General features: G+C 62.9%; 1 protein-coding gene across 1 annotated transcript in view; it reads right to left on the bottom strand.

The window, feature by feature from the left end:
• Positions 1-12,367, bottom strand: part of LOC101640716 (DAB2 interacting protein) — a 21,653-nt gene extending 9,286 nt beyond the window's left edge. The window contains exons 1-9 of the mRNA XM_030887399.2: positions 12,214-12,367; positions 10,756-10,854; positions 9,643-10,197; positions 8,047-8,191; positions 7,813-7,957; positions 5,796-6,032; positions 4,307-4,508; positions 2,223-2,401; positions 1-682 (exon numbers count right to left, since the gene is read on the bottom strand). Of these exons, the coding sequence (XP_030743259.2) occupies positions 1-682; positions 2,223-2,401; positions 4,307-4,508; positions 5,796-6,032; positions 7,813-7,957; positions 8,047-8,191; positions 9,643-10,197; positions 10,756-10,854; positions 12,214-12,357 (2,388 nt within the window). The 5' untranslated portion in view covers positions 12,358-12,367. The remainder of the gene's footprint in view (positions 683-2,222; positions 2,402-4,306; positions 4,509-5,795; positions 6,033-7,812; positions 7,958-8,046; positions 8,192-9,642; positions 10,198-10,755; positions 10,855-12,213) is intronic.
• Positions 12,368-13,461: the final 1,094 nt, after the last annotated feature.

The raw sequence follows: 13,461 nt of genomic DNA, 5'->3' as shown, positions 1-13,461 counted from the left end.
GTCGATCCTTCGCTGGGGGCCGGCACTGTTCTGCCGTGGCATGGTGGGCTGCCCGCCCTTCTCAGTCAGCGACACCTGCCGTCGCGCCAGTTCGCCGGGCCTCCGGGCCAGCTCTTCGACGGCTGAGGCGGCACCGAAAGTGCCCAGCTTGGCGGCGGCTGCCAGCTCCTCGCTATTGCTGTGTGAGCTCAGGGAGCTGTGGCCCTCAGAACCAGAGTCCCCAAGGCCGCGGGGTGACAGTGGCAGCCCGGCCGCCATCTGGTACACGGGGTTCTGGAAGGAGAGCGGTGCCAACAACTGGGGCCGGCCCGGCACACCCTCCGAGGTGCCCGGTGTGGTCGGCGTCTGGCCTGCCCGCTGAACTGTGGCCAGCCCTGTCAGGTTCACTGGGGCCACCCGGGCCGGCCACCCTGCCACCAGCTGCGTTGCAGGCGCCTGCCCGTCGGCGGCGAGGGCGTCGGGGCTGGCCGGGGAGCCCACCTCCCCATCCAGCGGGCGGGCGTCTTGGAGGTCCACCATGGACAGGCTCCTACCGCCGTTGGCCATCTGAAGGTCGGGCTCGTTGGCTTCTGAGTAGCTCGAGCTGCGGGCAGGCGAGGGCTGGACCCCGGAGGACCTTGTGACAAAAAACAAGTCCTTGTTTTCGGGGGTTGGAGACGGTAACCGGGTGAAATCTACCAGACTGCAGGGAGACAAGCACACACAGGAAAGAAGAGCTGTGAATGCGGCCAAGGTCGTCCAAACCTGAGAGCCCCTGCCCCCGCCCGCCCGCCCGCCAACCTGCGAAGCGGCAAACCGACCACCTCGGGGCTGCCACTGGGGCCAAGTCAGCATGGGGGCCGAGCAGTTGGAAACTTGGCCCAGGCGCCCGTTAGGCTCAGCTGCCTCCTAGGACAAGGCATGCTGGGGCCTCCCCGGGATTAAGCCACAACCCACCACTCGGCATCTCTCTCTCGGCAACACCCTAGGCTGTTCCCTCTCCCTCTGGCTCCTCAATCAGACTGTGCGCCAGGGCAGGGACCTGCTGAAGCCCCCACCCCCATTCCCTGCTGCCGCTCCCTGCTTTGAGTGGCAGGCGGGGGCTGCTGTGCCAGTTCCTGCCAACCACCCCTCAGGGGCGGAACTTCCCAAAGCAGGGCAGGGGGTGGGGGCATCCTGCAGCAGAGGTACAGGCCCCCACCAGTGCTCTTCCTGGCCCTGCCCATCCACGGATGCCAGCTCTCTCTCTACGCAGGCCCCACTGTGGTGGTGGCCAGGTAGGTTTCAGAGCGGACAGTAGGGGAAGAGGGCTCGAGGCTGGAGGCAGCCAGGCCTCAGGACTTGACAAGAGGCTTAGAGCCAGCTTAGGCTGAGACGGCGATCAGGACGGAGCTCCAGGGGACGGGCGGGACTGTGGCAGGCAGGCTGCTGGGAGAAGCTGGGGGCAGAGCCCGCACACCACACCCAGGTCCAGGGTCCTCACGACCAGAGTGCTGTCTCCACCGGAAGACTGCCGGTCATCAGACTGACTCCCAGTGCGAGACTCGGAGAGTGCTGGGGACTGGGTCACCCACCGAGCACACCCTTCCGCCACCCTTGACCTCCACGGGTCTCTTTTCTGAAACCCTGCAGCTGCCACCTCTCAGCATGAACCCTGACTCCCGCTTCTGTCCTCACGCACGGGTGTAGGAAAGACCTCCTCCCAGGTGGCAGGGCACAGCAGCAAGGAAGCTCTCAGAGCCCAAGGTAAACCCAACTGGTATTGCTTGGAAAAGAAACGTCCCTTTTTATGTCACCGCCTCAGACTAGTGTGTTTTACACCGGAACCAGGCTGTTCTGGGCCGCCGGCACCTTTCCTCTGATGGCCGGCAGGCACGCCCTGAGCTGGCCCACGAAGGCTCTGGCTCGAGCCCAGGGTAGAGTGGGAAGCAGGGATGTTTAGCGCACACCGGGAGACATGGCACTGCGGACAGTCACTGCCTCCTTTCTCCAGGTCTGTACTTGGGCCAGTCTCTCTACCTAGATACCCTTTTCCCGAACAGGTCTAAACTCTAGTGCCATCTCCTCCGGGAAGCCTCTCTAGATCCTCCCGCGGGTATGCGCAATGCCTATCTGTTTGATCCGGGCTTGTTTGTGTTCATCCCTTTAGGTGTTTCACCCCCCAAGATGAGATTGCAGTTGGCCTGTGTCTGCGCATGCACCCCTCCCACCCTCCAAAGCCCAGGATGCCCGGCGATTCTTACCCAGAGAGATCATTCTCAATCACCATCTTCTGCAACCCGGCGGAGAGGCTGCTGCTGCCAGAGCCGGGTGTGGAGGCCAGGTCGTTGGTTCCCATGAGCTGCCCGCTGGTCGGGGTGTTCAGTGCCGTGTGGACGTCCCTCAGGATCCGGGGCAGGGGCCCCAGTTTGGACAAAATGCTCTGCAAAGACACAATGGGGGGGGGGCAGGTGTGAGCTCCTGGGGCCTCTCAGTGAAGGCAAGGGTGCTGTGGCCACCAAGGACCCCAAGGGGTAGTTGGGGTTGGGTGGGGGGCACCAACTGGAGAGCCTTCATCCCAAGGCAGATCTGGAGGGTCTGATCTAAGCAGGGGGCTGTAAGTCCAGGATCCACAGATCTCCCAGATACTTCCCAAAGCAGGCACCCTGGCCCGGCATGAAACTTCATCCTGGGCTCTCCCGGCTGAGCCACCTCTATCCTATGTCCCACCATGAAGCCCAGTTTTGCACATGGGCACCACCCCACCCCTCAAGGCTCCAGCAGCCCCTCCCTCGCCAACTGCACAGGGCAGGCCCATCTGCTGCCTGCTGGACAAGACCACAAGCACAGGAGCAGGCAGGCGGCCCGCGCTCGGCCACAGGCTCCCAAGCTTGTGTAGCCTACCATCCCATTTGTAGAGAAATACATTTCCCCAGGCCACGTGAGACACTTCTGCACTACAGCTCACAATCCTGGACAAAGTGCAGGCATCTGCTTCTGCAGCCCTGGGCCACTGGGCACCCCTGGGAAATGATGGCTTTCGGGGAGGGGCAGGGGCGCCTGACTGTGCACAAAGAATGGGGGCCCTTCATACAGTCCCAGGGGCACGCAAGGCAAACAGCTCGATGAAACGTCCTTGCTGTGTCACCACCCAGGCCGCGCCCCTCTCCCTGCCCGCCTGGCAGTGCAGACTTGAAGGACGGCATCACTGACTGGCCCCGGGCCAGCCAGGGCTCAGTGGGCTTCACACCCACTGCCTCTCTGGCAGCCAGGAGCAGTGGGCACAAAGGTGCAAGTGTGACTCTGGGCAACTTCAGCAGCACGGGCTTTTCCCAAGGGGCTGGGACCCACTGGCGCTCACACATGCCTACTGCCCTGCGGCGCGTGCAGGCTTGAGAAGGCGTCCACCCCCACGCGAGGGGCAGAGGAAGGTCCGCCGGACCCAGGAATTCTCACTTCAAACCCACCCAGGGAAGGAAAGACGGGCTCCGCGTGGGTGCCCTCAGGTGTGTTTACAACGGCGTCTACAGACTGCTTTGGCAGGCACTTCTAGGTAGAAGGGCCAGAACTGCCCAGAACCTGCTGCTGTGGACGCTGGTGCCATCGGTGGCTGGGAAGCGCCCATTCCTGCCAACTGCAATGCCAGAGGCGTCTAGGGACTAGCTAACTGTCAAGGACACTCCTGGGCAGGTTTACAACAAGCCCTGCCTCACACACAGAGGCACGCCCTCTCCACGGGTTCTCTTTTCCAGACAAAACAACCTGCTGCCGTCAACTCCGTTCCAAAGGATGTCGCTGCCACCCAGCCACCCAAAACCTCACCGCCAATGAGTCGATTCGACTCGCAGAGACTCTCTACTCAGGGCTCAGAGGCTGTACCTGTCTTTCTAAGAAGTGGCCTCAACTCCCAGACAACACTCTAGGTCCTGATGCTGCAGCCCTTCATACAGTCCCTCATGTTGTGATGACGCCCAACCATAACATTATTTTCACTGCTGCTTCATCACTGTCATTTTGCTACCATTACAAGTCGGGCGACCCCTGTGAAAGGGTCTTTCGACCCCCAAAGAGGTGGTGACCCACAGGTTGAGAACCGCTGCTGTAGGTAAAGTGACTGTAGGAGCCCCGTCTGAAGGCATGTCTCATCTTTGCGTGTGGGGTTCTGTCCCCTGAACACGGAGGCACAGCTCAAAGCCCCGTCCCCTGGCGAGCAAGACCTGAGGCTGCTGGTGAGGGGCCCCTGATTGATGCCACACAGGGCGGGCCCGCAGGCCCTCCATGGTGAGCGGGGCATGGGAGGCACCTGAGCCCGTGGACCCTGCCCCCTGCCCACGCCCCCACAGGGCACCTGCTCCAGCTGGCTGAGGGCCTCCCAGAGCAGCGAGTGCAGGCTGGAGAGCTCGCGGCCCAGGTCGATGTAGCCCTCGAAGCCGGCCGTGTTGGAGACGGTCTCCGGGTTGGAGATCTCCAGCAGGAAGCGCTGCATGTTGGTCCATTCGTGTTCCAGGAACTGGTTCATGAAGGACATGTACTCCTCCTTGCTGCCGAACCTGGCGGGGGCGAGGAGGGCTCAGCACCTGGCCCAAGGCTGCCCCAGACAGACCCAGGGCACTGCCCACCAGCTCCCTTCCCCAGTTGCACTGCTCCGGGTCACGTCGCCAGGCTCCCAGACCTCTTTGCAGACCTTGCCCCAGGACACCTGGGCCGTCCTGCCCTCAGCCCCGCCTGCGTTGCCCCTCAGCTCCACTCGGGACCAGGCTTCTCCACCGAGCTGTCACCTCCCAGAGTCACCCACCCAACACACACACATTGGAAGTCATTGTTGTCACTGCAAGCCCCTGAGCCTGGTCCTGGTCCTCCCAGGTCTGGGCCTAGTCCCGGTGGCCGGCGGCGGTGGTGGCGTGTGTGTGTGTGTGTGTGTGTGTGTGTGTGTGTGTGTGTGTGTGTGTGTCTGTCTCAGACCCTGCCTGCACCAAGATTCCGATGCCCCAGCTGCCAACTTCTCATCACTCCTGGCACCAGCAAGGCTTGCTGACTAGCTCCTACCCCGTCCCCCCACTCTCCACCGGGAGACCCTGCCTGCTGTGGCTGCTGCTTGCCCTCAGAGTACCCCAGCCCCATGACTTCCGCCTGAAGCCTGGGTCTGCTCTCCTCCAGGTCCGCCACCTGCCGTCAGGACCCAGAGCAGACGGACACCTACCCGCTACCCTGCCTGGTCTTCAAGTCTCCCAGGCTGGCCCTTGGTCCAGGAGTGTCACTGAGTCTCTGACCAACACCTCCTCTGGTGACACACAGCTGGGGACCACCTCTCCCAGGGAGGACCCATGCACCCTCTCCTGACAAGCTTCTCTCCCTCCGCTGTGGCTCTGCCCCGTCTCCTCTGTGGAGAGGCTGGTCCCGAAGTAATAGCAGCTCTGTGAGGGGCCAGTCAGTCCCTCCACCGCCATCCACTCCACTCCCTCTGCTCAGGCACCCCAAACAAAGGCAGCCTGGGGTCTGAAACAAAGCCGGTGTGAAGCCCCCTTGGGCAGCCCGTTCGAGGGGAATCCCTGGTTCACTTCAAAATCAGGCTTGTGAAGGGGGCAGGGGAGACAGCCCCTGCCACAAACTCGGCTTCCAAACGGCAGAGGGGAAACCACCTGCCCTTTGAAGGGACGGAAGCCTCCGAATGGCTTTGCCTGGCGTCAGGAGTGCCAACGGCTTCCTGTTCTGACCCTCCCTCGCCTGTCTCTGCTTTGAACTCCGAGGGGGGATGGAGCAGAGGTTTGTTGTGGAAAAGGTTGGACTGGGCGCCCCACCCTGGTGGCTGGCCGGGCTCTGACTCAGGCCCCACTCACTTGGCGAAGTTGGCCAGGTTCTGGGTGACCTTGGCGATGAGAGTGAGGGTGCGGGCAGTGCGGTCATCCGGGTACTCCTGCAGCAGGTTGAAGAGGGAAGGCGACATGATGGCCGGGCACAGGAAGCGCAGGAAGAGGGAGGCGCTGATGAGGCGCTCGCTGATGTCAGGCCGGCCGCGGCTGCTGCACTCCTGCCTCCAGGAGGCGAAGACCTCCTTCAGCTCCCGCGGGAAGACGCTGCGAGGGGACACAGGGACCTGGCTGTCAGGCAGAGGCCCGGCCCAGCCCCACCTCTGCTTCCCAACAGCTGGGCTCCTCAGCCATGGGCCCCGCTGGGCGGGACAGGGAGTGCCCAGTAGGGACACTGAGCAGCTGGCCAGCTGGGGGACAATGGAGGAGTTGGACCAGTCTCCATAGGGACTGGCAGGTCGGCCAGTATCACAAACGCCTCTCCAGCTCCTGGTCTGAACCCTCCCCGCCTCCCCCAGGCCTCGGACTTGCCTCAGCCCTCCCCAGGGAGCTGGCACCTGTAGGCAGAGCCAGGAAAACCCGAGGCCAGCGGGTGCCGGCCTCAGGCTCTGTCACTGGCCCCTGGGACTCCCCCCTTTTACTCCAAGGGGAAACGGGGGCAGAGCTGGACCAGAACACAGGATGGGCTCATGGCTTCTGGGCCAGCCTCATCCTGAGAATACCCCCCACCATGGGGTGGACCAGGCCCCAGTACTTCCTGCACCCCTCTTGTCACCAGCTCATGGTGATCTGACCAGGACCCTGCCCCTCTCTCCTACACTAGAACAAGGCCTGCCAAACGCTCGGAGCTATTGGCTAAGAACGCGCAGGCAAGACGGGGCTCGATCCACTCTGCACGCCCTTCCCCATGAGCACAGGCATGGTAAGGGGAAGTGAGTGCACGACCTCTGGCCTGGCCTCCTGGTGCCCCCACAGGCCCATCTGGACAGAGGGCCGTCGTGCCAGAAAGGGGAAGTGGAAGAACTGTCCTCAGTCTGTTCGCCCATGTCTTGGGGACATGGGACAGAGGGCGGGAACCCCGCCCAGGCCCGGGTAGTGTGCTCCCAGTGAGTTCAAGGCCCACGCCCCACCATGCTCCCCTCCCCCCACAGGGCTGGGAAGTGGAAGTCTCCCAGGTTCCGGCCCTTCACTCGGCCTCCTCACCTGGCAGACCTGTCCCTGCCTGCTCTGCTCCGGTACCCCCAGTGTATGGGTGCCCCAAATTCGGCCCAGCTCTGCCTACTGCACTGGGTCTCAGAGGGCAAATGTGAAAGGCGGGGCGGGGGCAAAGGAGGAGAAGCCAAAGCAGAGAGGAGTGAGGGGCGGCCCCCAGAGTGGGGGAGTGGAGAAGCTCTGAGCTGCAGCTGAGATGGCACAGAAAAGCGGACAGCAGCCCTCCTGGACGCCATGCCACCACTGCCTGGTGCAGCTGCCCACCCAAGAGCCGGTGGGTACCCATGGGTGGGACAGCTGCACCAGCATGGCCCCCTGGGGATAATTCCAGCCGGGGCCATGGCCTGTGCCTGTGCCCCACTGGCACCGACCTTCCCTACATGGTCTGAGGGCGGCCTGCAGACCCCTCCTATTCCTTCTTTGTTCCCCCCCCCCCCTCCAGGCCTACTGGTGTTCCGACACCCACAGCACCCCCCCACCCCACCCCCAACCCCCGTGCTGGGCATGAACAGGTTCAGATGTCTACCTGCCCTGTGGGGTGTCAGCCCTGCGCACCAAGCAAGGCAGCCCTAGTGGAGGGCGCTCTCTTATCCCCATGCACAGGCTAGCTGCCCGTGCGGTCAGGAGCACTGCCCGTCTTCGGAGAGCTGGAGGACAGCCCTGTGGAGTCAGAGCACTCGCACCCTGACGTTGTTCGAGGCTGCAGCCCCCAGCTAAGCCTCGGCCCCTGTCAAACTGCGGGCGGAAGCGGTCAGCATGCAGTGGGCTGTGCACCACAGGCCCAGGGTGGCTATGGCACCCTGGGCTGGGACGTGGGGCAGTGGGCAGCACTGACCAGTAGGAGTTGATGATCTTGCAGAAGGCCAGCTCACAGCACATTTTCAGGTTGCCCTGGTGCTCGGGGAGGTCGGCGGACGAGCACTTGCTGGGGTCCACTTCGCAGTTCTCGTCCGACTCGTACAGCGCCTTGATGAACTCGCCTGTGGCCGGGCGGGCAAGGAGCGAGGCGGCATGAGGCCGGGCGTCCCACCCTGCCCTCCGCCCACCGACCGGCCGGTGCCCTCCCTACCCAGCGCATCCTGGAGGTACTTCTGGCCCACCAGCTTCAGGTACTCTTCGATGGCCTTGGTGGCCAGCGTGTTCTCCCGGAAGATGAGGTGCTCGTTGTCCCCGCAGCGGTCCACCTCTGACATCATCAGGTCCGTGAGGAAGTCCTGGGGAGGTGGCACCGTGAGGGGTGGATCCCGGGGGAAGCCTGCACGCCCGACCACCAAGCTACCAGGGGCCTGAGAGCGACCAACACAGAGCCTGTCGGGGAGTGAAGTGGGGCCTGGAGTTGTGACGTCGGGGCTAAGCCCAAGGATGGGAGGAGGCAGACCTGGGCCAGGGCACAGGATGGGCAGACCGCTGCCATCACCTTCTGGCCAGCCATGCTCAGCCCTGACTGAGGCCTGGCGGGGTGGCCACGCAGAACTCCCCCAGTCTCACCCGGCCCCTACGCTTTTCTCCACAGCCAGAACCACTGCTGCGTGACTCAGAGCGGGGCTCCCAGGTTGGCTAGAGAGGCCGAGGCTGTCCCAGCTGCCCGGGTGGCTGCAGCCACCACAGCTCCAAGCAGGCACCAACATCTACCCAGAGGTACCCTGGCTCGAGACCGGAGGCTGTGGTGCGGCTGAGCACTGAACACGCCCGGGCAGCGGCCCCTCTCTGCTGTAGCTCCAAACCCCCAACAGGCCCTCTGCCCGCGACAGGAGCCTGAGCCTCACTCCTCCTGACTGCAGGGAGCTGTCAAGTGAACCTGCTACACCCACCCAGCTGGCAACTCCCTCCCTGGAGCCCCCCTCTCACCCTGGCATCCTCACACCCACAGCCAACCTTGTGACCCGGGGGAGACACAGTGGGAAAGGAGACAGGCTGAGCCAAGGGGGAGCCCAGAAGAGTGACAGGGAGGGCAGGGGCCGCCTGCATGGAGTCTGCTTGGCCACAGATGGGGGGGAGGGGGGTTTGGTGCTCAGGAAACCCCTCCCTCAGACAGGCACAATGGGGGCCCTCTGAAACCTCAAGTGGAGCCTCACTCAAGAACAGAAGGGGCTACATGCCCAAGAGGCCTGGCTGATCCATGCAGAGGCAGGAGGAGGAGGCAGCAGCCCTGGGGCTTCCTAGGGGTCGCTCAGCCTGAGGACCAGGCCCTGGCCTCTCCTGAGCAGTGGGGGGGGGAGCTGTGGTGTGGTGCGCCCCGAGGCCTGGAGTAGGGCCTGTCTGCACGGCTCTCAGACAGCCTGGTCTGTGGGGCTCTGGAGGGGGCACAGCCATGGCTGCCTGGTGTGGAATGACTGTGTCTGAGTATGGGGTGAGGCTGGGGGCGCCGTCCTGTTGGTGGGGGGTGGGGGGTTCTGCTAGATGTAGCACCTACTCACGTAGGTACGCCAGAGTCACTGGGAGAGCCTGCTCCATGATGACTCCCTAGAGACTCAGGGGTCAGTTCTCTGAGGAGGCAGCACTGGACGGAAGGCAAGCCCACTCCCACACCCGCTGGACCCAGTGACCTTGACCTGCCCCGGCTTGGGAGAAGGAGTGCACAGTCCTCCCTTCAATACAGCAGCCGTGAACCCAGGGAGCTGAAGACAGACACCCTATCATGGGGAATGGCCGGCGCCATACACACCTTCACCTTGCCGGTGCTCTGCAGGATGTGCACTAGCGCGGACGCCATCTCCTCCTTGGTCTTGGCGCTGAGGATGGGCTCCAGGGTGGCGCAGAGCCCCAGGTAGTGGTTGGTGATGTGCTCGGCGAACTCCTTGTACACCTCCATGGGCAGAATGGTGATGGTCTGGTAGCGCGCCTTGATGCGGATCATGGGCCCAGGGCCCTTGCCGCCCTTGGGGTTGGGTGTCACCACTGGGTACCACTTCTCCACGAACTGCCGCCCAGAGACCGAGGCGGCGGGCAGGCTCACCAGGCCCAGGTAGCTGTTGCGTTCCTTCTTCTTCTTCTTGTCCGTCTCGCGGTACAGGTGGACGGTGACCGTGCGCAGGGGCGGCAGGTTGTGGAACTCAAAGTGCTCGCCCCAGAAGACGTTGTCCGTCTTGAGCTTGCCCGTGGTGCGGGCGTAGAGCACGTCATCCAGGCACAGCTCACACAGGTACTTCTTCTTGGCCGGCAGGTCTTTGGCCTCAATCACCCATAGCTTCAGGATGTGCTCCACGCGCCGGCTGTTGTCCTGGGGCACACGGGGAGAGGGGGCATCAACTAGGGAAGGGCGGGCCCAGAGAGCTGGGGAGACACAGGCAGGGCCTCTGCTCTTGCCACAGAGCAGGCGACGGGCTTCGGGCCAGTGAGTCACTCGAGGCCTCTGCTTGCTTTCCCAGAAAAGGGGATTCCGTGTGGTACTGCAGAGTGAGAGGTCAGCCACTGCGCCTGCCCCCGGCTTTCTTTACTCTGCTTGTCCTTGATGTCCCTCGGGAGAACCAGGCCTGCAGTTAGAGGTGCCATGGTGGCCAGCACTCCTCCAGAAGCAGGTAATGGCACTCAGGGGGTGCTTGCCTGGAGGAGGAGTCCCGGGAGAAGGTAGCCACGGGAAATGGGGGCAAGGGTTCCGGCTGAAGGACCCCGGGGGGCCTAACTTCCCAGGTCTGCCCCTTCGAGGCCAACTTGAATTCCTCTTTCAAGTCTCCACCAAATCACCCACGGGGGTCCTGCCCTCACGGCTGCTCCAAGAGACCCTGCCCTCCTGCACCCACACCTAAGGGTTACCCTTCCCCCCACTGCACCGGCCTACCTTGTTGGGGTGCACTGCCCGCCGCAGGTTCTCCATCCACTTGTCCCGCTCAGCTGCTGACCGGCAGGAAAAGCACTTACTTCCCGATGACGTTGTCACCTGTGAGGGACAAACGGACAATGCTACAGGAGAGGGGACATAGCAAAGCTAGGTCAGTGGGGGGAAGCGGGGAGGTATCCTGGAACTTTGGAAAGCCAACAGGCATCCAGGTCTGCCCCAGAGCCCTGGGAGGGTGGGTGGGTGAGGCTGTCATGACCTGTGGATTTCCCTGTTTGCGAGTACAGGCTGAGACCCACCGCCCCAGAGCAAGTCAGTGACAGGTGAGTGGCCCGGCCCAAAGCCCAGTCTCCACAGGGATGGCTCTTCTAGACACTGACTACGCCTCCCTGAGACGGGCAGCTGGGTCAGAGGGCAATGCACACCCCAACCACAGCTTCCCTGGAACTTGAGTCACAGGTACCAGGGACCCAGACCCCTGGCTTAGAGATGGTGTGTGTGTGTGTGTGTGTGTGTGTGTGTGTGTGTGTGTGTGTGTGTGTGTGTCTAGGGGTCACAACAGTCATCCCAAGGGCAGACTTTAGGCAGGCAGCGAGACAACATGATAGGGTAGAAACCAAACACTTTTTGTGCAGGGCTGTAGGTGAGAAGTGGGCCTGGCCTTGGGTCTCTACTCTCAGCTCCCCCGAATGACCCTAGTACTCTCACCCCACAAGCCCGGTGCAGACATGGGCCTCCGGGGAGTCTTGTGCCCACTTCTTGCAGTACACACTGCCCGCCCCTCCCATGGGAGGCCTCTACCGTATGTGCCACTCAAGGATGGACAGCCGAGTCCTTCGCCTCTTGCAAGCTAAGGAACTTAAGAGGCTGATCCAACAATGACCTTGAACCTGGAACAGCACCCAGCCGCCAGCCACCCCCACCCCCCCACCCCACCCCGGGACTAGCGTGCCAGGAGCTACCACACTTGTCCCCACAGGGCTGGCTGTCATTGTCAAGAGCTCCTCTGGAGATGCACGACACTGGGGGTGGAGCCTCAGCAGAAACTCAGGCAGGAAGACTGTGAATCACTGAAGGCGCTGTAAGAAGCTGCTCTCTTCCCCAGGCCTCCCAGGAGATCCTCGTCCTCTGCCTCGGGGTCCCTGTCTCCCCACCTACAATGAAGGGCCAGGCAGGCCATTCTCCTAGGTGGGGTCCCTGAATGTTCAAGCAGCAAAGGTCTGGGCTGTCATTGTGCAGAGGGAGGAAAAGGAGGGAGGTGCGCGCTTCTATCCCACATTGCATTTCACCGCCCCCCACCCCGAGGGGTAAGCAGGCTCTGGGGGCGCTCAGCCAGCTCCACGTGCCAGCCCACTTCTGAGGAGGATCCCAAGGGCAAGAAAGAAGCTGCCCCTGGCCCAGCCCTGTGCCGAGGCCGAGGGCCACTGGGAGGAGAGCTGGCCGCACCAGAAGGGGCCCCACCTCGAAGCAGTAGTCCTGGCCGAGGATGCTGCTGTGCACGGGCTTGATGACCACCTCCTCCTCCATGCTGAGGTCCAGCGCCTCCACCGCGCTGCTGGGGCTGAGCAGGGACTCGTGGGAGCGTGACTCCTTCAGTCTGGGCATCAGATGGGACCTGGGGGCCGGAGGAGGAGACAGCAGGCATTCAGAGGGCACCTGTCACCCGCCCAGACCAAGTTGGTTCCCACTGCCTCCCCAACCTACCCCTCCTCTCCACCAGGAAGCCTGCCCAGATTCCCCTCAGCAGGAGGCAACTCTTAACTCCCACTGTCCTCTGTCTTCAGAAGCGGGGGCGGAGGGACTAAGGGCGCGGCCCAGGCAACTGCTTAAGCCTGCAGGGTCCCAGGGACCCTCAGGAAAGAGCTGGCTGGGCCAGTGGAGCCTCTCTGAGACCTCCATCCCCATTCAAGACCAACAGCTTCCACCCAGTCCCGTATTGTTTAGAATGTCAGTGTCAACAGAGCCATCCCTGGCATACTGTCCCGTTCTGCCGGCCCCACGAGCATCTCTGCTGCTCCCGTCTTACAGTGAAGACGGCAATGTCCAAAGGGGAGGTCTCGGCACTGTACCAAGATGCAGGGGCCCAGGCCAGGGTGCCGGGGGCCCGCACATCTTGGAACAGAGAGCCATGTGGATGACTGACACCTTTGCCTGATTCCCAGTAAAGCCCACCGACTCCCAGAGAGTTGGCTCGCCAGACTCCGGCCTACTGCCCACTGCTGCACAAGTCACTTCCCTTCTTTGCTCCTGGGATGGTCCCTGGACCCGTACTTGGTAGAGTCCACCATTGGAGGGGCGGGGGGCTGCCCCTTTCCCAGAGCCAACAGTGTAGAACCGAGTACTGGTATTCCCTTGGCCCAGCAGCTGGGATGGAGGGAGAAGCTGAGGACAGACAGCCCGCAAAGACTTCCACAACTGGAGAGGAATCTGCCCCAGGCTCAGCCCACTGGGAACTCCTTCCCTACCGCCCTCTGCCTTCCAGCCATCAGTAACAGGCAGCAGAGAGTCCAGGGCACGGCCCACCCACCTCACCTCAGCCTGGGCCCTGGCTGGAGGGACTTTGGGTGGTGCTTGCCTGTGGCAAGGTAACTAGACACACCCCTCCCCTCCCAGTGAAAAACCGGTTCCTTGAGTGCCTATGGGTTGGGGGCCAAGAAGCCCCTATTTGTGAGGTTCTTACAATCTGATGGAGGTCACCGCAAGGCACCC

Source organism: Echinops telfairi, unplaced genomic scaffold (genome assembly GCF_000313985.2).
Source record: "Echinops telfairi isolate 266 unplaced genomic scaffold, ASM31398v2 ScPeMD7_7410;HRSCAF=8448, whole genome shotgun sequence".
Classification (NCBI taxonomy): domain Eukaryota; kingdom Metazoa; phylum Chordata; class Mammalia; order Afrosoricida; family Tenrecidae; genus Echinops; species Echinops telfairi.
Note: the sequence above shows the minus strand (reverse complement) of the source record. Positions and strands in the feature narration are given on the sequence as shown.